Source organism: Hypomesus nipponensis, chromosome 14 (assembly GCF_054491055.1).
Source record: "Hypomesus nipponensis isolate SF chromosome 14, ASM5449105v1, whole genome shotgun sequence".
Classification (NCBI taxonomy): Eukaryota; Metazoa; Chordata; class Actinopteri; order Osmeriformes; family Osmeridae; genus Hypomesus; species Hypomesus nipponensis.
In genome coordinates this window covers 17,086,040-17,113,522 of record NC_140374.1, presented here as the reverse complement: position 1 = coordinate 17,113,522, position 27,483 = coordinate 17,086,040, and the positions used below count along the sequence as shown (strand labels likewise).

Below are 27,483 nucleotides of genomic sequence, written 5' to 3'. Positions count from 1 at the left end.
AATATTCATTCTGTTCATCTGTTCATCACACAAAAAAAGTTATTTTGGCAACACTTTTTAAACACACGGTGACGCTGTTTCACAATTTTACCCTTGCCAAAATAACAAACGTTATACCTCAACAGGATCTGACGTTGTGTCTGCGCAAGTGAAGGGACAAAAATTGCTGCTGAAGGAAAATGGCTACAACTATCGTACCGCTAAAAGGTATGAAATTAAATGTGTTAGTTTCAGATATTCATATGTAAAAGTTTAGAGATATCTTTAACATTAGAAATCTGATATATGTCCCGTTCATTTAGGCCTTGATTAAGCGTCAAAACATTTTTTTCCTTCTTGAGTTTCACTTTGTCAACTTGGCAGGTCTGTGTCTGTGTTTTAAATAATTGAATCTGTGTTGTTGTGCAAAGTTTGAACGACAAAGTATGTCAAGAGACACATTTTGATGGCTTGTAGCTCAGAATGTATGCACGTTGTACCCACGTCGAATTAACTTATTTTATCGCTTGCCATACTTTGTCTATAAGGCTAGTAAAGTTTGCTGTGACACTCTGCGTTTCCTTCATAGTGATTACAAGTTTCTTGGTTCCATTAACTGCCATAAATCCAACTAGCTAGATGGTTCTTTGTGCTTAAACATTTTTCTTACCATTTTGTGAATAGGAAATTAGGAATTTTGACTTGACAGCACACGTTAACTGTCATTTTGGTACATTCATTGGTTTTTATTTTCGACTGTTAAAGTATTCTAAAGGCTATCTAAGGAAATTCGAGTTTGGTGAACAGCACTAAGTATCGTAGGAAGTTAGGAATAATTTTAATCTAATAATATTTTCTGACTGGCCAGCATAACAGTTCAATTGAAATTCGTTTTCTTACTCGATTTTGTTGTTAAAATTCAAGTGTGGCATGGTTCATTTCTGTCTATGAAGTAGGCATACTCGTCGATTGTGTATTTTGACGCCTGTCCGTGAATGATAGGGGTCATTAAAATGCAATTTCGTTAGAAGGCATGTCATTGCACATGGAGTAGCCTACGTGTAGTGACCAACTGAAGAATCAGCTAATGCTTATGTGTCCCTCTAAATGTCTTAAAAATTGAGATTCTCTTTTGTACACTAAATAGAAATGCAGCCCTTGGAAAATGTGTGGACAGTAGATGTGTGTGGATATGCAGTTGCTTTTGGGTATTGGATCAGTGTATGTAGGCTCGTGTGTGGTTTTGGTTTAGCTTGAATCTATCTGCACTGCATTTGTTTGGGTAATCTGTTTAAATGGCCGGGTAAATATTCCTGGGTCAAAATTTTTATGGGTACAATTATATTGATGTAGTGACTGGAGTGACAGGTGCATCCATTCAAAGCGCACATGAGCTGGTTACTTATTCCAGTCTTAAACATGTTGTTTTGTACTTTGAACGGATGTCCAGTGGCTTGTTAATGTTGCATATTGTTACATGATATACTCCTAAATGTGGTTTAATTTAGGAAATCATTCATGGGAAAAAGACAGTAGTCCAAGTTAATTTGAGTAAACAAATGGTCTCTTAGAACTCAACATCCCATTTGCTTGAACCATCCTGAAATGATTCCAGTCCAGCCTACATTTCCACTTGAGATTTACAGTCAAGTAGCCTATATCTGTCTTCTACATACTTTAAGAAGGGAAACTAACGTTGTTTTGGGGACAGAATCAGATTGCTGAGGACAAAATATTCATTTTTCTTTTTCTAAGTTGACTTTATAAAAACTATTTTATTGCCTTATATGGACTTGGAAAACATGCCTGTCTTCAGGGCAGGACCTTTTGTTCAGAGGGTTAAGTTGACTTTTTCTTGTGATAGCCTAAGTTGTCAGTGGACATAGTCCCTGTCCACTTCACACATTTTGATATACATTTGTCAACAATGCTAACCTACTTGGCTTGTGTTGATCACATTTTAACAATATTGAACACCATAACCCATAAGAGGAATGAATATAGAGCAAACTATCTTAACTTCCAATCTGACTTCCTACCCAAAGATTAAAAACCTATCAAAGCATGTATTTTGAGTAGAAAAATGTTTGAGCTAAGCCTCTGCCAATATCTGGAGTTCCAGTTTCCCTAGGTTCCGATATTAGCACAGCTGATAAGACATGCTTTGGTTGCAGCACCCGCAATGCTAACAGAGAAACCCGTCTGGCTGACTTACACTCCAAATTCCTCAGCGCACAAAAGCACTAGGCTAGCTTGAGCCCAGGCACAGCCAGTCTTTGTCCCCACAATAGGAGGGGAAGCTCAGGAGAGACTGGTGAAGCCTTAGAAAAAGAGGTTAGACTGTGTGACTGTGTGAACTATTATTAAAGATATTAGTTGGAAAACACAAAACAATAAGTTATTTGACGATCTTGAAGTGGGCAGGCCTACATGTATACAAGCCTGTAGATACCATACCAGATTTCCATTAGCCTGCAATGATTGGCGCAGATCTGATGAGTATATCTTATACTAGAACCATACTGAATGATTTCTTTACACTGAAAGACCCCTTTGAATTAGGTTCTGTCTAGTTGGAAGGACAAATATAGTTATTGGAATGATTGAGCTCTTTCTGTCAACATGGAAGTAACTAGACTTGTGAGAGCTTATGGCATCCAATCTGGTTAGCTCCACATCTGTATTGGGCAATTCTTTTTTCCAGTAATGACAGCAGCACAGAAAATAACAGATCTCCATCTACTGGATGGAGTGTTATGAAGTGTGGATGCTGTGTTAACCACGAACATTGCATAGAGTTAGACCTAGTTAGTTGCCCTTATTTACGGCTTTACTCCAATACCACTGACAGGCGTGAGCAGGCCAATTATCAATCAATACGTTGATCAATAAGTCCCAGGAACTACACTACACTGACTGTGGTCATACTGGAAAGCTGATACTGGATAGCTCATACTGAATAGTGAGTAGTTGTGGGCTACTGGAACCCATGTGACAATCCCAGTGCAATTCAGGGAACACTAAACTTTAACAGGCTTTTTAAGAACTCGCCTTTACCATGACGGGGAATTTTGTAAATAGGGGTGTCATGAATTCTTGAGGCAGCATGACTCAAACAGCCTTCAATTTCTCCCATCTGTTGTTGATAGATAGATGTTGACACCTCAGAGTGTGTTGGGGAAGCTTTAAAATAGGCCGTAATATTAAATGGAAGTCAAGTGAGTTTAAGAAGCTGATGTGTTTTCTGCTTACAAAACATTTGATGTTGGCCCAATCCCATCTTCCCTTTCCCTATAGAATAAGGAAAATGGAAAATCTGGCATAATTTCCTCTTTTCCACCGTACGTCTGTCCTCCTCAATTCTGCACCTCCCGTCTCACAGGTGACTTTTTTCTATTTTTCTTGTCTTTTCTCTTTTCCTTTGCTTCTTCTGCAGACTATTGGATTTGACATCAGTTTTAGTTTTGACCTGAAGTCTTCTTCTATCCTTTCCCAGGTGTTTGATTCTGGTCCTCCTGTGCAGCCTCTTGACAACCACCGCAGACCTTCAAGCTCCAGGTACATGGCTTCCTCAAGCTGACACCATGGCCCAGATATCCAGTGGTAATGGGATTAAGCTGGATGTACCCCAACCAAAGGGGGTTGTGGATAAGGAGGAGGCCCTTCGTATGGAGACGGAGGCCTTAGCAAGACTGCAACGGGAGAAGAGACACACACTACCAGCAGCAACATCTTCTTCCTCCTCGGCATCCACCAAACCCTTGTCGTCCACTAAATCTCTTTCCGCTGCTGCTGCTGCTCCCAGACCCACTCCTCCCAGCAGCAGACCAGAGAAGGACCTCATCTTCTTCCCAGAGTCAGAGTTTAAAAAGAGGGCAGAGAAGGACAAGTTCCATGACATTGATGTGAACAAACTGACCAATGAGGAGCTGGAGAAGCTCCTTCTGGACGACACCTTTGGGGCCAACAGCAAGGCATCCCGCCCCTCCTCACTGCTCGGCTTCAACCTCAGCGCTTCCTTTCCGGGGGGGCACGTCTGTAACCCATCTCCCTTCCAGAGCAGCCAATGGACACCCGTGCTTTCCACACCTTCCAGCTCCAATGTGTCCTCTCCGTCCCAGCCACAAGGTCCCATCTTCCCCTCTGCTCCTTTCCCCAAGCCTTCCTGCTCCTTCCAGAATGGCTTCTCCCCGGCAATGCCTCCCTTCATCAACATCAGTGTCCAGCAGTCCTCCTTCATGGGCTTTGCTCCCCTCCAGGCGGCAGCGCCCTTGGTCTTCCAGCAGCCCACGGTCACACCAGAGATGGCCAAACTCTTTGACAAGATCGCCAGCACTTCGGAATACTTGAAGAACGGGAGGTCGGCCAGCACAGACCTGGATTCGGCGCCCGCCAACACTGTTTCCCTCGCACCCAACCCGCCCCAGCCACCTACCGATCCACCGAGTTCCAACAGATTTGAGTGGCTGGATCTCGACCCCCTTAACAAGCGCAAGGCCGAGAGTGAGGACACCCTCCAGGCCTCAGGGGGTGCAGTGACAAAAGTGGGAGGGCCCGCTAGTGACCCCTGGGACGCGGTGCTGCTCGACGAGCCTGAGAATGTGGCTAACAGCAGCACCTCCGCTGAGGTGAAGGGGCAGCTCATGGCACGCGCTCAGCCTCGGAGGGCATCGACAGGGGCCGCCGTCACCAGGAGCCACTCGCTCAACATCCCAGGGACGTCCTCCCAGCACAAGCCAAACAATCAGGTACATCATCGGTCACTATGTCTTTATCAAACAGTTTGTTTTACAAACGTCCTGACACAGAATACATTGGCAAACCTTAACCCCAACCATCACATCTGAGTCAGTTTAGCCCAAACCACTAGTTATGGTTGTTCTTGTGCAATAAAAACATATACAATGGTAATAAAATATGTACTGAACCCAATTATACCCCAATAAAAACATACCTTAGTGTTATAAAGTATGAAAGGCTTTATCTTTGAAGAAGACAGATAAAAGATACAGAAGTTACTCTCACAAAAGATTACTCTTCCTTCTTGTATTTGGGATACGGCACAGAATACCATAACTGTCATGTTGCCTCCAAGTATCCATCTGTACTGAGCAGAGTTTATCGGAAAGTGCAGTATCTTAATGTAATGCACAATAACTCTATACAGCCATGACTCTATACAGCCATGACATCTCTTTCTTTGTCGTGTACTGTTGCAATTTCATGTGACATTGCAGAAATCCTGCTTGTCTCATCGTGTAGTTTCGTGTCAGACAGAATCCATGTTGCCTTTTATCACAGAAGGCTGATAATATTTTGAATGCACAAGACATGGTTTTTACACCGTCCGTTTGTCTACAATCTTGAATAGGAAGCAAAACAACAAACAGCCTTGGCACAGAAAAACACAGGGACAGATCAGTACATTTCAATTTCTCCACCTTTAAAGATTAAATAGGAGTTTCTACATTTTAAGCTAGCACAGGCTTAATTGAGGCCATGCAGTATCATCACAAATCAGACTGAATGATGAGGAGCTAGATGATTCACGTGTTCATCATTAAATAATGCACAGTTATTTATGTGCGCGTTAGGAAGCCCTGGGGATGTGGAGAGAAGCGTGCTGAATGCTGCACTAGACCAAAAGGGTTATAGCAGGATTCTGTGTAGTTACCGCTTGGTTTGTGGTCTGTGTGTCTACCGTCGATGTGTATCAAATGGCTCTTAAAATACCTGTGTACCTATAAGACTGGAAAAGCTTCATCTTTGTGTCCAGATGGTGGACTGTAATGTGAGTGTTCTGGTCGGGCTACTGTGTTGCATATAATCTGCCTAGGGAGATGAACTACACATTGCAGATCATGTCAAGTTTATTCTCAAATAGTTTTTTACCAGTGTGTTTATTTAGTCTGTGTTGTGTTGTGTGTGTGTGTGTGTGTGCATGCATCCGTATTCTGCCACACTATCTGCCTGCTTCCTGCCTGCCAGTTGAACAGACCGATTGCCAGGAGCAGGGTTGGTATAAGCAGGAGCAAGCCCATGCAACTCCCTGGTGCCCCCCCCCCCCCCCCCCAACTCATCTAACAAGCTCCAGACTGGCTCAGCGCCACCACTCACGTCGCCATGACAACATGGTTCTCACGTAGGCCTGGCTTATGCGTGTGTGAGCGGGCCAACCAGCACCCTTAACCAGCAGGGCCAAAGCTGGTGTAGAGTTACTGTGCAGACTCCGACATCAGACACTCCTAGTCCCTGCCTTATGTCATCTAGCCCTAGCGTATCGACACTATCCGGTGCCACCCACACCACTCAAGCCAGAGTGCTGTTTGTTATTGTCATTACCCCTGAGATTAACAGTCTGAATGTTCAGTGGTCGGATGTAAGTAAACCCACTGTTGGCAACACTTGGCATTGGGTTTAGAAAGAGGGTGGATTTGAGCCTTTGTATAAAACCCAAACAAATGATCTTGAACTTTGAAGTCCTCTGCTTTTTTTTCAGTGAACTTTTTCTCTTCCTTTTTCCTCTATGTTCCTGTCCAGTTCTGCCTTTTACCATGATTGGCCTGTAAATAATCATAGTCAAACAAACAACATTTTCTGCTCCAGCAGTCATGCCTCACAGCACAACATTTTGTCAGGCCAACTCCCCAAGCAGTCTGCGTCAAAAAGCTGAAAGGGCTACCCAGCATGGAGCGGGCTTCGACCCAGACTCCAGGGACAGCACCATCTGCTCTGCAGTGAGGACCGCTTCTCAGAAATGGTCACATATTTATGCCCTGTCACCATGCTTACATTGTCACTGTTGTGCACACTTGTTATGTGTCTTTGTGTGCAGCCAGGCATTTTGCATGCCTCTTGTAGATGGCCTACATTTTTGCACAGTCTTTGGGCAGTGAATTAGTCTATTAAAATGAGCATATGTAGGCCCATGTGAAAGGTGTATGTGTGTATACGGTTTCTATTATTATATATAGGCTTCAATATTATATATAGCCTACACACACACACACACACCCTGTATATTAAACACACACACAAAGAGCTGAGATCTTTGTGCTGGAGGCAACCAGCTTTAGCACTTTCCACTCAACAATTCAACAAGCGTTCCACACCTCTGCAGACTTCAGAAAACCACCGTCATTAAGTGCAATCATCTGATAATTATAAGGCGTAATTATAACCACGTGTTCCACCATGCTTTTTATGAGAGGGAAGCTGCAAAGTGGCAGAAGCGGGCACATAGGCGACACAGGGCTTGTGCAAACTCAGTGACTCACCTGTTAAAACAGCTGTGTTTGTCTCCGCTTGCCACGTTTAGTCACAACAAACTGAAAGGGTATTGTGGAAAGACGGAAAGAGGGGTGGCCCTAACTTGCATTGTCCCGTAGGGAACATGTGACTTGACTGTTTGAAATCCTAGGTATTTCTTATCTAGAGGCCTCCCAGACCTAGAAAGTTACACAAACCTACATGTTCAAAGTTCCTGGTGGAAGTAATAATCTGTAGAGAAATAATAACTTCTTGTTTGTAAATAGGAAGTGGGACTTGCATGGGGGTTCCATTTTTCACATTCATTAGTCCAAGCTGGTATCAGAACAAACTTTAATCTTAATATTGCATTATTGCCAAAATCTAGTCAAAAGGGCACACACTCATAAGTAAGGTAATGCACAACATCATTGAGAAACTTCAAATAACAGTTTTAATCAGCAAGTTGCCAACCATTTCAGGTTTTGACTTCAGTGCAGTGTAGGGAGACATTAGCGACCAACTCAGTAATGGACAGAGACTCTTTTGAAGAAGAGATCAGAGTTGGAACAGTAGGCTGATAAAATGGTACTAGAGAGGATGAATGATTTAGTTGGTGTGTGAGCCGGTCACATGGGCCAGCCCCGTCCCTTCAGGGACCAGTGACACTCTAGCCCAATAAAGACCAGTCAGGACCCAGGACACGAAACAAAGGCTGGACTGTCCAACTGTACAGCCCGGTGTCTGGACTTGTGGACTGTGTGTGTGTGTGTGCTGAATCTGTGACTGTGCGTGTGTGAAACTGCTTTTAGGACCGTGTGTGTCAGCAATCTTTCTCTCTTTGGATTAGTGCCTCATTGTTTCTTCAAAAGCAAACCTCATGAATTGAACACAAACGCAGCTAATACGCTCGATGTCTCACCCTGCCAAGACATTGTGTTGCGTTATGCAGGTGGCCTATCGGAGAGACTGATCTTTCTTCTGGCCAAGCCTGTTCTGCAGGCTGATTGGTATATTTGGATCTGTTAATGTTTTAAGTCCAAAACCTGTTTATCCCCCATAAATAAATCTCCATGATTAATAGTTGACAGCTCCAAATTCAGACGACACATTAAAATGACCAGAAATATATGATTTTTCATACAAACATATCTCAGAAGTCACAAGGTGCCAGGTCAAGGTTCAATGACTTGGTGTACATTTGAATGACTGAAAATCTGTGAACTGTGACACTAAGAGCTGATGCTTTTCTGATATCACATGGACGATAACAATCTTCTTTTGTGGACTTGTAGACGGACCTTTTATAAGAACATACCAGACATTTTTCCCTCCATTTCCCAGAGATTCTAATCATAATCTATCTTTTGAGTGATGTTGCTGTGTTCCAATGGATGAATGGGCAGTTTTGCAGACCCGGTGTGAATCAGGAAGTGGACTTTTACTTGTCATTTCCTATTGGACAGGAAACACGTTCTTAGACCCAGAAGTCAGACCCTAGTAGAATGTGAGGTGTTCCTGTCAGTTTGCGCACTGCCTCCAGGAATCCACAGTTCCCGGGGGCCTGTCCTAGTGTGCCTGTGTGCGAGTCGCCCCTTAGTCTTTGCCCTTACTGACATGTTTATTCACTTAGCAGGATTTATGGCTCCAAGTTCCCAATATTTTTTAAAAAAAGCTAATTTTTACATGCATTTTGAGAACATAACACTTCACCATTCAAACTACAAGCAGAAAAAAAAAAAAAAAATCATCTCATTCAGCATGTAAAATGTTGACTTAATATCAAGGATGTTCTGGACAACTTCTGAATTTCCTCTTTGAGAATGTTTTGTGTGACCTGTTGCTCTGATCTGTTCATGCCTCCTCACCATTTCTCTATTATCTTCCAGCACAATAAGGGAAGTGACAAAGTACTCACAAAGTGCACCGCCCTGGAAGAAAAGGAAGCCCAAAACCTTGAAGTTGTAGCCTTCTGTGAAGACATAGCAATGTAAGAGTGTGTGTACATATGTGTGATACAACAGTATCATGAGTGCGTCTGTAACTAATCCCATATGACCATGTCCACAAATACTGGTACTACTATGGTTGTTTGTGCACAGTCATACATGTTGAAATGGCCTGTTGAGTTGTTCCCTGTCTGTGCTTTGTCCCTTTGGGTGGAGCAATGATAAAGCTGTTAGGGGAATCTATCCCTGGCAGGATTTCATGATGAACCTCAACAGAGCCTCAGATCCACCCTATCTGTCACATCTGACATGCTAAAGAATTTAACCTCACAGAGCATGCCTACTAATAACTCTTATAAAGCAAGGAAGAGAGAGGACTTACCATCTGTCATTTAATTTGACTCTGAATATATGTATTATTTAGTCATAGAGGCATTGGCTGAAATGATTGTATTCCAAAAGAAAACAAAATGTTTGGATGATAGTGGAACATTGGAACACATAAGGACATGCCTGGATAATTATAGGATTATATTATAGGATTCGTTTACTACTGCCTATGATGTAATCATTTCCGATAGTAATTACTGTAATTATCTCGTATTACCAGATATTCTAGTCATGGAAATGACAAAGAGGGAAAACATGACGACGTAAGCAAACTGACAAAACCTTAACCCCATGTGACTAAGATCTGAGGGGACTTGACAGGCCTAAGCAAAACACTCTTTAATTGGACAAAGAGTCCCTCATTTGCTTAAACCTGTCCCATCTTCCAAGTTCTACACTTGTATGTAAAAGGAATTCCACCTGTTGGCTGAGATGGATCGATTCCAAACTGACAGTACTGTTGCTGCTTCCCAGACTTAGGGCCAGGTTCCCTCATGACGACCCTGTGACAAACCCAGGGTATGTGCTGAGTGCCGTCATCCCCCAGAGAGATGGGGGCGGAGACAACGGCTGCAGCGTCAAGGTCTGCATCGAGATCTCTGACTCCCAGGAGCCTGTCACCTTCACCTGCGACGGTAAGGACCGGGTGGGAGTGTGTGTGTGTGCGGGTGGATGTTGTGCGTGCGCGTGTGAACGTCGTGCTCAGTTCTTACTAACCCTCCTTCATTATTCAGCATCTCTTAAAGACTATAAGTGTATTTTTACAGGCACCCCCAACATATCTGGCTCATAACCAAAATGAATGTGTCTCTGGCATCTACACTTTCTCTGTAGAAAGTTGGAAAAAATGTCAGGCGTTTCCCCTCTGAGACTGGTTGAGATTGCAGATAAGAGACAACAGGGGAAAATATCTGAATTGCCTGCCCTCCTCTTCCTTTTTTTTTTTTTTTTTTGGTGTGGGAAGAATGCCTCGTTCCCTCTCTTCACGAAAGAAGGTTGTGCCCCAACCCTGGGTGTGTTGTTTTGGGCAAAGAAGTCTTCTGTTTTTTGTCCCCCATTGGCCAATTCTGCACAGACATCTCCCTGGGGACACTGTTATTGGCTGACCCCTGGCAAAAAGCCCCGCCTCCATGGGTTGCCCCTCCAATGCCAGTCTGTCTGACCCTGGCTCTACCCTCCTGTTTGTGACCGTGTTTTTTATTGGCCTCTGGTCCACCCATCTCCCCTTGTGACCAAGTTTTTTACTGGCTTCTGAACTTAACTCTCTGTTCTTGTAGCTTATCTCAACCAAACCTTTGTGTGCAATTTTCCAAACTGTGACTAACTTCAGTTGGCTTTTCCCTGGCCGTCATTTCAGGTCCTAAAAATCCTGCAGAGGGCTCTAGCTGTGGGACTGTGGTCATGATAGCAAAGTTATGCTTTTTATAGTCATTGTATTGCTTGCATTACAAACATGAAATAAATATACGTACAGTATTAAAAAGTGGTTTAGATAGTACTTTCTTGTCAAGCCAAGGTACATTTTTACTGAGAGATACGCACATCTTTTTATTAATAATGTCACTCTCCACTCTACTTTGCTTGTGTGACCTGCAGTGTCTAGGTTCACTTCCTTGTCTCTACCCAGCTCTGCTGGCCTAGATTGTTGTGTTTAGATCTCTAGATTGGCCACAATGGAGAAGCCAAGGTCATATATCTACACACAGGAACAATGAACCTCAGTTCCCCTTAAAAAATGGAACGAGAGAGAGTGGCCAGATTGAAGTTTACGGTCTCTCTCTCTGATGATCTCTTTTTGTGTTGTTCATTCAATTTCCGTTTCCCTCTCTCCTGTAATATGTCACCCTGCCTCGCTCAGGTCCACATCCACCGGCGTTTCTGCTTCCTCTCAGTGACTTATGGAAAAAAATGACACGGGAATGCACTTCCAGGCTGCCAACACTAATCTACTCTCAGACTTGCTTAACAGCCAGCTCAGAAAGCCGCTTCATTCATTTAAGAACTTCATTTAAGACCGGGGAAGAGAGAGGGAAAGAGAGTGAGAGGTGAGAGAGAAGGAGAGAGAGGGAGAGCGAGAGATGAGAGAGAAAGAGAGAGGTGAGAGAGGGAGAGCGAGAGGTGAGAGATCCTGCTCTCCCTTTTCTCCCTCCCTTTCTTTATTTTTCTTTCTTTGCTAGTTTTTCCCGTCACAATGGGCCACAAATTTGAGGTAGCTGATTCCTAGCATACCTTGGTGTGGAGTGAGGGGAGATCCTGGTTATTGGCAGCATGCATCAGGAAGTAGCTGTGGTAATGATGGAGGGCCCGGGCAGGGACCTACTAAGTTGGGAATCTGCTATCAAATGAAACAAAAATCTGCTTTGAATATGTTCTTAATTTGTCTTCCCTTTTGTGTGTCTTTTGCCTGCTTGATTTTTTTGTTTGTTGCTAAGTCTCTTGTTTACACCTTCTCTCTCTGTCCTGATGATCCCTTCATAGACATGAAGCAGTAAAGCAGAAATGGTTTACAAGCATTGAAATTGTTCAAATAAATCCTTCCCGTTCCTCCTTTGTTGTTCCTATTTCAACAATAACACCTGAGGGCTCTGCTTTACCCTGGCAGGGTCGCCCCGGACCATGCACCTTTCTGGCAGCTGGTTGGACGTGAGCCTTGTATCGGTGTCACTCATTGACCTGTATTCCAGTACTATGTTGCCTAGCCTCAGTGTTTTTCTAGATGTAGTCCAATATTCGACTCGTAGACATGATGCTTTTAGACTTCGAGTCCTGAATTCCTTCCTGTGTTTGTGTGTCTGTCTGTGTCTGTGTCAGTGTGTGTGACGGGACCCTAAAAACAATTCCAGTTCCTTGTGTGAATTTGCAGTGACAGAGTATTTAAATGTGTTTTTGTTATTGGGGGGGGGGGGGCTCGCATCCTTAAAAAGGTCACACTCATGTTGTATACAGCACCTAATGGGCAAGGAGCAAAACCAGGTTTAAAAACACACTTGCCTACATTCCACTTTCCATTCCACTGTGAGTTGTGAGATTGTTATTACTGGATTTTGGGGTGGTCTCTTTTAGAAAAAGTGTGTGTGTGTGTGTTGGGCCCCTGCCAAGGACCCCTGCAAAACAGTCTGTTTTGTGTCGGGTTTCAGTCATTGCCAAATATTGCCTTAACAGGAAATGTTTCACATGTACATAAATATCTAAACATTTCCCCTATCCTCTAAACAATATTGTACTACCCTTGGTCAAGATTCCCCATAAAATCTTGTGAAACATTTTAATGTGATTATGGTAATGATCTACAAAATAAATGTTGTAATATAAGGGGTCTTGACCAAAGTAAAAAGTTTCCAATGTCCTCATCTCATGACGCAAAGAATAAAAAGCTACATTTCAGTTCTTCCACATTAAATCACTATTAGATGACTTGTTTAGTTGCTCTGTGGCAAGTTTAACAGTTTTTTCTGTGTCTGGCCTGATAAGTTTTAATTGACCAATTTATTCCCTCTTTTTAGCCCAATTAAAAACATCCAGTAAATCTAATTCAGGCCGAATTGACATCTCGGCATGTGGTTGTGTTCTTGTCTCTATTGCAGTATAGGAATTTAACAGAGATTTAGTCATCCTCGACATTCCCTATGCATTTGTGTGCAGCCCAGATCTGTAATTGGAACATGACAGATGATAAAATATATTTAACAAGTCCAATGACAATGAAAAGGCGTTCTGAGAGAACTATGAAAAGGGATTCCTGGTGGATGCATAACAATAAAAATTAATTGTGAAAAAGACACACAAATCTGTATGGAAGGGCAATTATGTGTGTACAGTATGTGTGCCTGTGGGCTTGATTTAACACATGTTTCCATCCCCGTACAACCCCGCCCACCCTTCCCTCCACCCTAACCCTAGTGAGCTCTCCAGTGGAGCTGCTCATCATGCAAGCCCTGTGTTGGGTCCACGATGACCTCAGCCAGGTGGACATGGGCACCTACGTTCTCAAGGTCTGTGGCCAGGAGGAGGCGATGCAAAAGTAAGTTCAAGACACACAAACACACACACACATGCTGCTTAGCGCCACCATCACCAAGACCCACATCTATTCAGTAGAATACAGTCACAGATTTTTGACACCGTTGACAAGCCCCTGGTACGCCAGTTGTCCTGTTATGACTGTGGAGCCCCTGTTGTGCCCTACAGTAAGCACAGCCTGGGCAGTCACGAGCACGTCCAGAACTGCAGAAAGTGGGAGACTGAGATCAAACTGCAGCTGCTCTCCCGGAGCACCATGAGAAGGGACCTGGCACGCACGGTAACATCCCCCATCACACACACACACAGCTTTCATTTTGTTTAAATACATGCTGTACAGCCATTCAGACAAAACGGCATGATCTTTTTTTGAGTAGCAGTGATATGGATTTGTTGGATCAGAAGTTGTCCATTTTGTCCTACACACCTGGGTCAATTAGTATTCATATTTCATGGGGTAAATCTAATGCTTGAATTACAGTAGACCCTACATGGCTACAGTGATGTAAAAGGTAATTGATGTCGTTCCGGTAGCTGTCTACTGGAATAAACCTAAGCATTCTGGGGCATTTTGAATGGAAGCACTACTGCTGCTGCACACAATATCGTGAAATGTTAGTTATATGCCACTGGGATACGGACATAGCCTAGTTAGAGCATTTACCATTCCGCAGTATAGACCACACATACCTCACCCCAATCATACTATACCATACTCATAGAGTACCACATTGGTGTTCTGTACTCCCAGGCGGAAGACGACTGCTCGGCTGTGGACCTGGAGAAGTACCTGGGCCAGGTGGAGAGGCCCTTTAAGGAGAACGTCACCAGGTAGGAACAACCTGATCCTCGCACCCCAGTTTTTGGAACCCCCAATATGGTCGTCGGGACGACCTTCATTGGTTGGATTTAACTCGACGTTTTTAATTCCTCTCTCTTTTCCAGACAAGGTCTGTCTGACTATCTGGAAGGCTATCACAATCAAGTTAACATCTGTCTGCAGAACGAGGTAGGTTTTGGAGCTCGGTCCTCTTTGATGCATTATCCCGGACCATCTAAGATGTGTGCCAGTGGTTAACTTTCGGTTCACACACAGTAGCAAACCTTGAGAGTCTTGGAAGACACGCTCTCTAATAATGACACGTGTGCATAATGCCTGCCAATTGTCCCAACTTCTAACACAATCTGGAGTGTGATAAAAAGGCGAAGAGGGTCATGTGCTTTTTACGGACACACACTCAAACCCAGGCTGAACACTGCCTCCCTGTGCCCCTCAGAGTACTCAGTATAAGACAGTGGAGAGGGTGGTGCAGACGGTAAAGAACCTGTGCTGTGCCCTGGACGAGGTGGAGACTCAGGCCATCACCGAGGCCACGAAGAGAGTCAAGCGCTCGGTCAACCTCCCCAGGACTCGCTCTCCTGAGGTGGATAACATGGCTCTTTTTCTCTGTCTCTCTTTGCGCCTCACTCCATTTGAAACAACATAAACATTTCCGTCGACAAAGTTGCCAACGGAAGTGATCTGATTCACGGAATAATTGTTTATGTCTTTTTGCAGACTGGCTCCACAAGCGGCTCCGCAAATGGTAGTTGCTAAAATAACTTTTTAAATATGACACATGCGATTGCACACTCAAACATACAGACCACTTGTTTGTATTGGTTTACTTTAACCCCAACCCCCCCCCCCCCCCCCCACAGGTCACGTCAGTCCCATAGAAGAGAGCATGGCCATGCTGACCGAGGCCGTCTACGACGTCTCCAGTCTCTACCTGCGCTCCTTCTGCCCTCCCTCCTCCTCCATGAGCTCCTCCTCCACCCAGAACACTGAGGGAAAGGACCAAGCAGAAGAGCGGAGCAGTAAGGAGGCGTCGGGAACCACGGACCACCTGCAGTTCACGCTGTTCGCCATGCATGGCATACCCACCAACTGGGTTAGCAGGTGAGCATCTAGTGCCCCCCCCCCCACACACACACACACACACACTGCTCTGGCATAGTAGTATTGTTAGCTAAACAACAATTCTCCTAATTAATCTTTCAATTGTATTTGTTAGAGTAGGCCACTTTACCCATTACTCCCACTGCTCTCGACATTTCAATATAGTTTTTGTGCTCCAAATGAGCTGTCATTCTATGCAGTTTACAAAGCTCCGTTCTGAAATTTTCCGGAAGACTGGAGTATCAGTCTACCCTATCTGTCAGGTTACTCTGCCAGATTTCACCCATTTAGCTTTTTGTTTACACCACAACTTTTTACTTTTAAAGTGACCTCTTTTTTTTGTGGTAGGTTCTGAATTGTTCCTGTATCATCCTTGAACTCTGATCCTTTATTGCTATTGATTCTAGTATGGTGTAGTACACTTAGGTTGGTTGTTTTAGAGGATAGAGTCTTTATTTAGAGTGAGGTGAAAGTAAACATCAACTCCTCACAGCAATGATTCTCCACCTCTGTTTAGAACTTTTTGAGCGTCTCCAGTGTTGTTCCTCACATCCGTCACCGTATCAACTTCCACCCCCAGACATCATCTCCTGTGTCTGCAGTATAAGCTTGCCAATGTTTCCATTCACAGAACACCGTTCGCCCCATAAGGGAGACCGGGGAAAGACGCATTCTTGTCCCCATCCGAGGTGCATGACAGAACTCATGGTTATTTTATGGTTGACCAAGTAGACCCTTAAAGAACCCAGCAAGGAACTGGTTTAACTGACAGACTATTTCCTATGATCCTTCCAAGCGGGGGCTTCAGCCAAGAGCTATTTTTGCCAACCGGAACGTTTTCCGTACCAAAAAGAGTTTCCGAAAAAATATTTTGTCTCTTGCAATTCCCAAAACAGTTCCTCAATCAACAACAAGACTGGCTTCCAAAAATACTGCAAGGCTGTAATCGTCCACCGACTCATGGTTTCAGTGCTGTCCTCTGTTTGGGGTTTCAGTCAATCACACTGACTGGAATTTATGTTGACAGTGTGTCACAGTCGGCACTTATTTCCGTCTGCGTGCCATACAAACAGCTGGTATTGATCAATGTGAAATCTTTTCTAATGACATTGTCATCATTTCCACATCCTTTCTCTCATATTGCATTTGAACATCACCTGCTGTGGAATTCAGTTTTGTGGGCTCCATTGTAAATAGATCTGTCTTTTCTCTTGCAGCTATGAGAAGTACTACCTGATGTGTGCCCTCACACACAACGGCAGGAACCTGTTCAAACCAGTCCAATCCAAGAAAGTGGGCACCTACAAAAGTTTCTTCTACCACATCAAATGGGATGAACTGTAAGAGAACCACAACTGTGCTCCTTTATCACACTATACCTCGATTTCAGGCAATACCTTTTGTCCTTTCCTGTTTCTCTCACGCCATCCTCTCACCCTGCCACACACTCCCTCTTCCCCCTTCTCCTGTAGGATCAACTTCCCCATTGCGGTGGCCTTGCTACCCTTGGAGTCTATGCTGAGTCTCTCCCTGTTTGGGGTCCTCAACCAGAATGCCAACAGCTCCCCCGACTCCAACAAGCAGCGCAAGGGTCCAGAGCTGCTGGCCAGAGTCTCCATGCCTCTGTTTGATTTCAGACGGTAATGGATACCACATTTCACTGTGTGTTTGTGTTGTTTATGTCTGTTAGTTGTCTGTTAATTGCGTAACTGCTGCCTTAATAAATGTTGGTGGTTTGCCTGTGTGTGTGAGTCGAGTGAGTGTCGGCCTGTGTGTGAATGCCTGTGGATTGTAAAAGCCACATTAGTGCCTGTAAGTGATGTAAGCTATGTCTGCAAAATGTTCTTCAACATTCTTTGTTTGTATGTGTTCCATGTATTCCAGTGTGCTGGCGAGGGGAACTAAGCTTCTGTGTCTGTGGACGTCTCCGGAGAGCTCTTCTGCAGCCAGCACAGGCAGGAGGAAGAACCTGGCTGAGAGGATCATACTGCAGGTAGACGCTGTGTACAACTAAGCCCGAGCTTTCTAGAATTGAGATTAGAGTGGAGTAGCACTTTATTGATTTCCGGGGGAATTTCCAGTGTTACAGTAGGAGAGGTAACTGTAAAATATCCCCCCCACCTCAACATGTTTCTACTTCTCAGCGTTACTGGTTCTTCCCCACTTCCCACTCCTCCTCAGGTGGACTTTCCTAGCCCGGTGGTGGATGTGCTGTACGTGGGCCCCCCAGAGACCCCCTGTCCAGACCTGGATACCCTGGAGGAGTTGGACCCTGACCTGCGTCGCAAAATTGAGAAGCTCTGCAGCCGAGCCTCGACCTTTGGGTACGACACGCAAGCACACGCACATACACTGATTAACCATAACATTATGACCACTGACAGGTGAAGTGAATAACACTGATTATCTCGTTATCATGGCACCTGGTAGTGGATGGGATATCAGAAGTATCAGAAGTGTATATCTTAATCAGGACTGGTATTTTGGCGGTTCAAGTCAAGGAAAGAATATTAAGAGTATCTTAACTGCAGTGCAACCTTATTAACCATGTGAAAGTTAAACATTTAATCCTAAAACCTGCTCAATGCTCTGCCTCAGGACAGAAAGTAACATGACGTAGTTAGGTCAACATTCTACCAATGATGTTTACTTATCAAGGCACAGGTGGAGTTCAGTTGAAGATAATCAGCTTCACCATACCACCAGGAGTCACAATAAACATTAGTACATCCAACTTTCTGTTTAATGTCAACAACTACTCCTGTATTTAAAGGACCTAGGTGCTTTACAGACTATCAAACAATCAATAAACCTTAAGTTTTAGTCTTGTTGAGTAACCTCTGGTTCGGGTCAGGGTAAGTGCATAGTTACTAGTATAGTTTTTTGGGAGATAAATCCACAATCATAGTTTCCCAAGCAACATACTCCATCAAGCTGAGCTAAAAGTACATTTCTGTATTTGGGCTGTTTTGAATGTTGCATTCCAACAACCTTATCATATGAGACCTCTCTCTATCTCCTCTCTCCACTTCCTCCTTTTCCTGCTCCCCCTCCCCCTTCTTCCACCTCCCTCTCCTCCTCCTCCTAGGTTGACACGAGCGGACCGCCAGCTCCTGTGGGACCAGCGGCTCCACTGTGGGAAGTACATATCCAGTCTGCCCAAGGTGCTGGCTAGCGCCCCCAGCTGGGACTGGGGCAGCATGACAGAGATCCACGCTCTCCTGCACCACTGGCCTCCCCTGACCCCAGTCTCTGCCCTGGAGCTGCTTGACTCCAAGTATGTTCAAACACACACACACACACACACACACACACAGGGAGCGTGTGCACAGGCTCACGTAACTATGTCATAAGTCAGTATCTGGCGCTTAAATAGAACTATGTTCTGAAGCTAGGTGATGTAGATGTCCTAGGCTGTTGGGGTGTGGGGAGAGAGCACAGCGGTGTATAAGAGAGAACAGAGTTAGCAGTGGCAGTGAGAGATTGGTTAAGTTGTCACGTGTTCTGGGCTGTACCCAATATAATGTACCATTTATACTTGACATAGTTTACCAAGCATAAACCTATTGAACTCTCTAAAAAGTGAATCAATACTTAGTTTTGATCATATATAGGGAAGACCACAGCCTTATGTCAGGTTTTTCTCACTGTCCCAGTACCATACTAAAGTGTAAAATGAACCATCCCAAACTGAACTTGACCTGTCCCAAAATGTAAATTCTTGTGTTTTTGGATTTTGACATTCTGACATGGGTCGAGGTTATTTGCGACACTATTTAGGTCATCCATACAGTCATGGGGCTCACATCAATGTCTGTATTTCAATGTGAATACAGACACAATATAATACACTCATTTATTGCTTGTTTCATGGTGGGGCTAACCCAATTCTTGTTGTGGCTGTAGTAAAAAAGTTTCTAAAGGTTTTAAAAATGTTTAGAAGAAAAGGTTTCTAATCATTGATGAGTGCATGATGAGGACTACTCAACTCTATTGTGCTCTGCTTTACTATACTTTGTTTTAGGCTTCTCTATTCTCCTCTCCCCTCTCCTCCTATCTCCTCTACTTTCAATGTGTGTGGAAAAAACGTTTCTTAAGGTTTGGCGAAAAAAAGTTTCTAAAGGTTTGAAAGATATTTTCCGAAAGGTTGAAAAAAAGGTTTCTAAAAAGTTTTTTTTTTTAAGGTTTGGAGCAGAGCATAACACATAGCAGCACTTGTAATCTGAATGCCTTGTTCATAGTTTATGGAATTTAAAGATAGAGCTAAATTTGATAATATGTTTCACTTGCCTTGTGTTTTAAACCACTGCATTTTATATTGTTATGGTCTATCGTCCCGCAGTCGACCCAAAGTCTGTTGAACTGTCCCAGACATCCAGTCTGTGTTGAACTGTCCCAGACATCTAGTCTGTGTTGAACTGTCCCAGACATCTAGTCTGTGTTGAACTGTCCCAGACATCTAGTCTGTGTTGAACTGTCCCAGACATCTAGTCTGTGTTGAACTGTCCCAGACATCTAGTCTGTGTTGAACTGTCCCAGACATCTGGTCTGTGTTGAACTGTCCCAGACATCTGGTCTGTGTTGAACTGTCCCAGACATCTGGTCTGTGTTGAATTGTTCTAGATATCTTCTTCATCGACGATGGGACACCATTCATTTCGAGCCCTGCACACACACACACACACACTGTACATAAGACTGTACCCTTTCCTCCTTCACCTGTAGGTTTGCCGACACTGAGGTGCGGAAAGTAGCAGTCAGTTGGATTGAGTCCAGCAGTGATGATGAACTAGCTGACTACCTCCCTCAGTTAGTGCAGGTAAACAATCCACACACGTACACATCCAAGGTTGTATCACGACTGAAACATCAATAACTTACCTTGAAACACACTTAACACTCTCACCTGCAGTGCCCCAAACTTGAGTCACCTATAAGCACCCTGTTTTACCTCTTGTTATTGGTCTGCAGGCATTAAAGTTTGAGTGTCACCTGAACAACGCCCTGGTGATGTTCCTGCTGTCCCGGGCCCAAGGCAACATCAACATTGCCCACTATCTCTACTGGTACGCCTCTGTTCTCCCTGTATCTCACAAGCGGGTGTACGGCACAGCTTGAACTGGTCTTGTGAATTCTCTCCTGGTTCTCCTCCAGGCTGCTGAGGGACGCAGTGCAGGACCCTGCCTTCGGCAGGCGCTACGACCAGGTGCTCGGGGCGCTGCTGAACCTGTGCGGGGCGGGGCTCAGGGAGGAGCTGAACAAGCAGACCAGCCTGGTCACCTTGTTAGGGGCGCTGGCCGAGAAGGTCCGGCAGGCTGGGGGGTCAGCGCGACAGGTGCGTAGGGGTGTGGAGAGGAGAGGGTGCAGGAATATATGTGTATTTACTGTGTTTGCCATACGTGGGCACCTACTGAAGCACCTATCAAAATGTGTGTTCAGGTGGTGCTTCAGGAGGGTCTGGAGAGGGTCCAGTCGTTTTTCCAGAGGAACAGTTGCAGACTGCCCCTCAGCCCCAGCCTGGTGGCCAAAGAGCTCAACATGAAGGTGGGCCTCCATCAACAACCCACACACTTGAGTCAACCATAACCGACCACAATTCATCCTCGGCCCGAACACTAAAGCCAAATCACTGTTGCACACAACTGTGGTTTTAGACTGGAGGCTAATACGGCCAATGGCTGACAAAGCTGAATTTGTAGAACTTAGAAAACACAACAACAAAAAAAGAAAATATTCTGCCCCATTTGAAGTTGTATGAAGAGATTGTACCATTAAACTCCATAAAACAACTTCAGGTGTTGTAGTGACTTACCAAGTCTAGTCAAGTACAAACCCCCTCCACCTTGAGGACCGCTGCATTTACAGTTGGACAGGCTTACCTTGGAAGAATGTGGAGGAATGTGGAAATGTTCCTCCCTGTCCTGGCTTGCAGCTCCTGTCTGTTTCTGTGGGAGCATTCTGCTCCATCAGCACAGTTCCGCAATGTTTCCTCCAGCTGTGTGTGTGTGGAGATGACCCCGATCTCTCAAGATCAGGCTCTTTTGGCCCAATCACTAGAATCCCGCCTTTTGTTTCTCAAAAGCAGGCCAGTACTCCAGGGCTAAGACTTGTGTAACTAACCACACGCTTTCTCTCACCCCCTCTACGTGTGTACGTGTGTGTGTGTATGTGTGTGTGTGTATGTGTGCATGCGCGTGTAAACAGTCCTGCTCCTTCTTCAACTCCAACGCTGTGCCCCTGAGGTTGGCACTGGTGAACGCTGACCCCTTGGGAGAGGAGATCAACGTCATGTTCAAGGTGGGAGGCAGTCTGGGAAAGACACCCCAGACAGACTATCTGTGTGGATAGAACAAGTTTACTAGTTATAACATTGGTTATTTGTGATTTGATTTGTTTTTGTGGCAGTCTTGTGTTAAAGGAGCTGTCTTTCATCATGTCTTATGTCTCAATTGATATGATCATTGGGGTTGCATAGCCTACATCTGTTTATGGTTTGCTTTGGGTCTCCAAATTTATACTGCGCCACCAAGTGGCACAAATTAAGCATGGCGGTTGACAAATGGGGATGTTTATAAATTACAAATCATTTGTATGTGTCTTATCAGGTGGGAGAAGACCTGAGACAAGACATGCTGGCCCTGCAGATGATAAAGATCATGGACCGTATATGGCTACAGGAAGGACTGGACCTCCGCATTGTCAACTTCAAATGCATCTCCACTGGCAAAGACAAAGGTAACCCATACGCTGACACACACACACACACATTTAGTAATTTAGCAGACACTCTTATCTAGAGCGACTTTCAGTAGGACACACACACCAAAATACAGGACTCATGTTCTTCAAGTATTCCTTTATTTGTGCGTGTGTTTCAGGTATGGTGGAGCTGGTGCCGTCTTCAGACACGCTCAGAAAGATTCAGGTGGAGTACGGCGTGACGGGCTCCTTCAAAGACAAGCCTCTGGCCGAGTGGCTCCGCAAGTACAACCCTGCCGAGGACGAGTACGAAAAGGTGCAACCATGAAGCCTTTAGGGACCCAGTCAACAGTGAGCACAGCTTCTGCAAGACTGAGCATCGTACTGAACAACGAACCTGCCCCTTTATCTCTGGTCCCACCAGGCGTCCGAGAACTTCATCTACTCTTGCGCAGGCTGCTGCGTGGCCACCTATGTGCTGGGCATCTGTGACCGCCACAACGACAACATCATGCTGCGATCCACCGGCCACATGTTCCACATCGACTTTGGCAAGTTCCTCGGACATGCCCAGATGTTTGGCAGTTTCAAGAGGTGCGTTTTCCGTGTACCGCGTATGGATGTTGTTTCCGCGTGTGTGCGCGTTGTGCCCGCAAGTCTTCAACTGTAACATTAGACACAAGGTGTCTTTTTCTTTCTCTGTCTTTCCCTTGCCGTTGTTCTCTTGCTCTCAGGGACCGCGCTCCTTTCGTGCTGACCTCAGACATGGCCTACGTCATTAACGGGGGGGAGAGGCCTACCAGCCGCTTCCAGCTGTTCATAGACTTGTGCTCCCAGGCCTACAATCTTATCAGGAAACACTCGGGCCTCTTCCTCAACCTCCTCTCTCTGGTGAGACCCTAGTCAATGCCTTCCATCTTCTCTCATTTTCCCTCCATTTTCTTTTATGACTCTTTCTCTATCTTACATCCTACCTATCACTCTGTGACACTCTGTGTGGTGGTATTATAGCACAACATTTTGTACTGCCATAATGGAAGAGGTAAAAAATATATATATATATTGAATAAAGACTTCTGTCTGGCATCCAGCTGTACAGTGTTCTCATGTTCTGCCTGATGATTGTGGCCCAGTAAAGCCCCTTAGTAAGTTACATTTAAATAACCAGGATAGCAGATGCTTTGGTGTTGCCCTGGAAATGTCCTTTTGTGGAGCCATGATAGTAAATGGCCTCTCTGTATGCCGAGGGATTCCTTGAGCTTATTCTAGCAGTGTGTACAGCTCCTTAAATCATTCAGGTTTATGACCCAATTTTACTGTCAGACACTTTCAGAGTACACACATAGCTGTTGTATGGGGTGGGCTACGAACTAGGTTTGTATTTCCTGAAAATGTGTTCTACATCGTAAACTAGTAAGTGCTGTGAGGTTAATAATATCAACCTATATGCAGCATCGGTTGATAATGTGTTTGTCTGTATATGTCAGATGACCCAGTCTGGTCTACCAGAGCTGACAGGCTCTCAGGACCTCAAGTACGTGTATGATGCTCTTCAGCCACAGACCACGGATGCTGAAGCCACGATCTTCTTCACAAGGTACTACCTCAGTCACCAACAGGGGGCAGCACAACTATGGAGAAAAGAAAGCAGAGCGACAGTATATCACGTTACAACAACAAAGTTGTCATATGATGGTCTGTTAAGGGCTTGTTTTCAGAATAAGTACAACATATTGTTTGAAAGTCTGGTCAACAGCCAGTGTTTTGCACTGTGATAAACTGATGAGGTACTGAACCATACATACTTTGTTTTCTTGATTTCCCATCTCTACATCCATCTCTATTTCCCGATCTTCTCCCCCTATCTATCTCGCTCTCTCTCATTTTTCTTCTCTCCATTCCCCAGGTTGATAGAGTCCAGTTTGGGCAGCATGGCCACAAAGTTCAATTTCTTCATCCACAACCTGGCCCAGCTGCGTTTTTCTGGCCTGCCGTCCAATGACGAGCCCATACTATCCTTCTCGCCCAAGACCTACACGCTCAAGCAGGAAGGGCGGATCCGTGACGCCTGCATCTTCTCCTTTCAGAAGAGATACAACCCTGACAAGCATTACGTCAGTGCTCACACCACGGCTTGCGCTTTCAGTTGTACATGTAGGACAAGGGCTTGCTAGACTAACATCGTGTCCTTATTATGTGGAAAACATCACCAAATATTCTTGTTTGTTAATTATGTTTCATGAGCCATAACACTGATGTCACTTTGTTCAAATATGGAAAACCAAACAACCCTTATTAAATTCCGGAAGTAAACAAACTTTCAGAAGGGCAGGTTTAAGAAAAAATTACAGGCCCATGTAATGTATGAGGCTTGTTAATCGATTGTTATGGCTTCAAATATGTTTGGGGTGGTTCCCCCCACCCCTCGCCTCTCCACTCATGCTGCGTTCCTGTTCTCCTGCTTCAGACCTATGTGGTGAGGATCTTGAGGGAGGGCCAGAGTGAGCCCCAGTTCGTCTTCCGCACTTTCGACGAGTTCCAGGAGCTCCACAACAAGCTGTCCATCCTCTTCCCTCTTTGGAAGCTGCCAGGGTACGACCCAACCATTTCTAGTTCACAAGTACTCTGTTGTGGTTCTCTGTGGGAACTCCCAACAGTGAAATCTTAAAATACTCCATTACATCAGCAAATGCTGTTTTGGACTTGAGAAAACTTAAATATAATGTACACTTTTTGACTGCACATACAGTATTCTTAAATGTCATTACAATTCTTAACTTTGAAATAAAAAGGAGTAAAGTATTTTTAAGAAAGTCAGCCTTTCTTGGTTACAAGTCCTTCCCAACCCTATCTTCTGCAGGTTCCCTAATAGGATGGTGCTGGGCCGGACTCATATCAAGGATGTGGCTTCCAAGAGGAAGGTGGAACTCAACAGCTATGTCCACAACCTAATGAGGAGCTCCACAGAGGTCACCCAGGTGACCAATAATTAACACACACACACACACACACACACGGGCCATCAATCTCAGCAATGTTGACATCACACTGAACCTCATTCTTCCCTTTCAGTGTGACCTTGTATACACATTCTTTCATCCCATTGCAAGAGATGACAAAACGGAAGGGTTCGAGGCCATGCCCAAAGCACTAGGCAAGTCACTCGCTCATCGGTTTGAATCCCCACCAAACTATAAGGGATATCCTTGTTGGACTATTTAGCAATGTTTATCTTGACTTAATAGACCTATGGTATCTCCAGAATAAATATTTTCCCTCAGTTAAAATGTCCCTAGTTTAATTTGTCTTATCCCTTGTACTTATCTTAGTCTTTTATGTATCTTTTCCAATAGAGCCACCACCATTGAGTCCCACCTCAGGGAGAGTGGAAGGGGAGGTGAAGCTGTCCGTGTCCTACAGGAACAGCACTCTCTTCATCATGGTCATGCACATTAAAGACCTGGTAAGAAGGGCCACCCCTGTCCTCAGTCCCTCATCACCCCCCGATTGTATTAAACCCCACTCCATTTACTACGTTGATATGTTCTTCTGTCCATTTTTTTGGGGGGGGGGTAATCTTCACCTAGGTCTCTGAAGATGGAACGGACCCGAACCCCTATGTGAAGACCTACCTGCTTCCAGACCCACACAAGACTTCCAAACGCAAGACAAAGATCTCCAGAAAGACAAGGAATCCCACCTTCAATGAAATGGTAAGTAAGAGAACGCATGTGGGTACATAAGTAGGTGTGCTGATTGTGTCTGTGTCTCGCTAGTTGCTGTTGCTGATGATTACTTTCTCCTCCGCAGCTGGTGTACAGCGGCTACAGCAAGGAGTCGCTGGGTCTGCGGGAGCTCCAACTGAGTGTGCTCAGTGCAGAGTCTCTGAGAGAGAACTGCTACCTGGGCGGCGTCACGCTCAAAGTCAAAGACTTTGACCTCACCAAGGAGACGGTCAAGTGGTACAAGCTGACCGCCGTCCCCTACTTCTAGACTCCACTTGGGAACAACTATGGCTATTGTGTCTCTGAACACTCCCAGCTCTTACACCCATATGTGGGCAACGGATCTGGCCGGATGACCCCTTCCCCAGTGGGGAGCTTCAAAACCTCCACTCCCTTTTAGCCTCACCTTACTTCTTACAGTCTCCCTCCCTCTCTCTCTCTCTCTCTCTCTCTCTCTCTCTCTGTCCGTTTCACTAATCAAGGTCGTTTTTGTGTAAAACAGTCTCCACTTATTTTTCTGTTCTTAAACTATAACAGAGAGCTGTAATGTTTTGTACATTTTGAAATTAGAGGACCAAAATGGCTTACTTTCAGAAGAGTATATACGGACTGACAAGTTTATTTTTTAAAAAGGGGCTAAAAATGTTTTACATTTTACTTTTTCTACTTAGATACATAGAAAGCTTCTGGGTTTCCTACTAAACCGAGAAGTCGAGGTCGCAGTGAGTGTTCTGAAAACCACCTATGAAAAGAAAAAAAATACCTGACCTTATGTTTCCCAATCATGTGCCAAAACATGGTGGCAAACCACTGTCCCATCAGAAGAACTGAATAGGGAGCCTTGTTTGGGCTCACAACCATCTTTGCTCCACTTAGTGTTGCAATAAAGTTTATGAATTTTGGGACATCCCAACTCAAATGAAAATTGATATAATGTGAAGAGATGTCAGCTGTTCTTCCAGTATGAGTCTGATAGTGGACCAGAATGAGGTGTTGTAAAATGGTGAACTAGTGCACACTACCAAGTGTTTTTAATGTTATTCTACTTGAGTCTTTTCACAGCACACTTTTTAGAGATTTGTATCACCTACACCCTTGCCTGTGCATTTCATAGCATATGACAAAGTTGCCTTTTAATACTGGTCTTAACTCTATCTGGTAATAACTACAAATCAGCTAAGTGACTGTGGGATACAGCAAGCTGATCTGAGAACCTCACGATCTCAAGCTGTCAACAAAAAAGGGAATAAACTCCAGAGATGTGTTACTGCTTCTTGGCTAACTACCAATCTAAAGAAATAAAGAATTTGTATGGGTTTTAAAGAGAATGTCAAGAAGGACAATGATATGCATCACTCACACATTATGAATAGTGACTTGATCCACTGTTTTAGTGACTGTAAAAAGACAAACAATCTGAGTTCGTAATAACCTGACCAGTTATTTATTCTTAATTGGTGACTTAACCTGAATGGATCAGTGTGTACTGTAATACTTTTCCTCAAGCGAATTAAATGTTTTTTGAACAATG

The 27,483-nt window shown here is 44.5% G+C and overlaps 1 protein-coding gene across 2 annotated transcripts; it reads left to right on the top strand.

Moving 5' to 3' along the window:
- The first annotated feature begins 148 nt into the window (after positions 1-148).
- Positions 149-27,483, top strand: pik3c2a (phosphatidylinositol-4-phosphate 3-kinase, catalytic subunit type 2 alpha). 2 transcript variants are annotated; one of them, XM_084672034.1, is made up of 34 exons: positions 149-207; positions 3,277-3,361; positions 3,476-4,727; positions 9,117-9,217; positions 10,041-10,201; positions 13,467-13,587; positions 13,755-13,866; positions 14,338-14,417; positions 14,532-14,595; positions 14,864-15,010; positions 15,145-15,172; positions 15,288-15,528; positions 16,746-16,868; positions 17,001-17,168; positions 17,413-17,521; positions 17,710-17,852; positions 18,617-18,805; positions 20,254-20,347; positions 20,500-20,594; positions 20,683-20,863; positions 20,968-21,072; positions 21,733-21,825; positions 22,134-22,263; positions 22,407-22,543; positions 22,652-22,821; positions 22,962-23,118; positions 23,715-23,824; positions 24,134-24,341; positions 24,695-24,819; positions 25,088-25,205; positions 25,300-25,381; positions 25,581-25,690; positions 25,815-25,940; positions 26,038-27,483. In XM_084672034.1, the coding sequence occupies exons 3-34, from the start codon at positions 3,564-3,566 to the stop codon at positions 26,218-26,220; spliced, it is 5,175 nt and encodes a 1,724-aa protein (XP_084528160.1). In that variant the 5' UTR covers positions 149-207; positions 3,277-3,361; positions 3,476-3,563; the 3' UTR covers positions 26,221-27,483. The 2 variants fall into 2 exon arrangements, with proteins under 2 accessions (XP_084528160.1, XP_084528161.1); XM_084672035.1 differs by lacking the exon at positions 3,277-3,361 and having other exon boundaries at positions 150-207.